The sequence below is a fragment of the Colobus angolensis genome, unplaced genomic scaffold (assembly GCF_000951035.1).
Source record: "Colobus angolensis palliatus isolate OR3802 unplaced genomic scaffold, Cang.pa_1.0 Scaffold25, whole genome shotgun sequence".
Classification (NCBI taxonomy): Eukaryota; Metazoa; Chordata; class Mammalia; order Primates; family Cercopithecidae; genus Colobus; species Colobus angolensis.
The window spans coordinates 4,239,898-4,240,469 of NW_012115710.1; the positions used below are offsets into that span (position 1 = coordinate 4,239,898).

The following is a 572-nucleotide window of genomic DNA, read 5'->3' on the forward strand; positions in this document are numbered from 1 at the left end:
GAAGATCTGTCCTCCTCCACCCTGGTCCTCACCTCTTCCACCCCTCCCTGCCCAAGAGCATAGCAGACACCACACACCCAGCTCACACATCTTTATTAGCCTGGATATCGGGTGGCCAAACAGGCTGCCCCTGTCCTGTGTCAGCCAGCTGTGGCCATCTTCACCCTCATTCCCTGGAGAGGCCAGCTGCCTGCTGGAAGGAGTCAGAAGTCGGTGGATGTCATTGATGTCTTGGAGGCCCCAGTCTGGCGGGAGAGAAATCCACACCTGTGCCTGGAGTCCTCCTTCCCTGACCCTCTGAACCGGCGCTTAAAATGCTGTCCCGCCTGGAACAGGGAGGCCACATCCAACAGTGCGTCCTCAATGTGCTGCCCCAGCCTGTGGGAATCCTGGAAGGAGAACGGTGTCAGAGCCAGGGGAAGCTGGGAGACGGGATCCTGGAGGCTGAGAAACAAGAGGGCTGAGGGCTTGGATTCCTGGGTCTGAGGGAGGAGGGGGCTGGGGCCTGGACTCCTGGGTCTGAGGGAGGAGGGGTTGGGGAACACGGACTCCTGGGTCTGAGGGAGGAGGGG

The 572-nt window shown here is 60.8% G+C and overlaps 1 protein-coding gene across 3 annotated transcripts in view; it reads right to left on the reverse strand.

The window, feature by feature from the left end:
* Positions 1-76: 76 nt before the first annotated feature.
* The window catches only part of CPT1C (carnitine palmitoyltransferase 1C), a 21,860-nt gene continuing 21,364 nt past the window's right edge, over positions 77-572 (reverse strand). For all 3 annotated transcript variants that reach the window (XM_011946357.1, XM_011946358.1, XM_011946356.1), the window contains one exon: positions 77-389. In XM_011946357.1, coding sequence (XP_011801747.1) covers positions 204-389 — 186 coding nt within the window. In that variant the 3' untranslated portion in view covers positions 77-203. The remainder of the gene's footprint in view (positions 390-572) is intronic.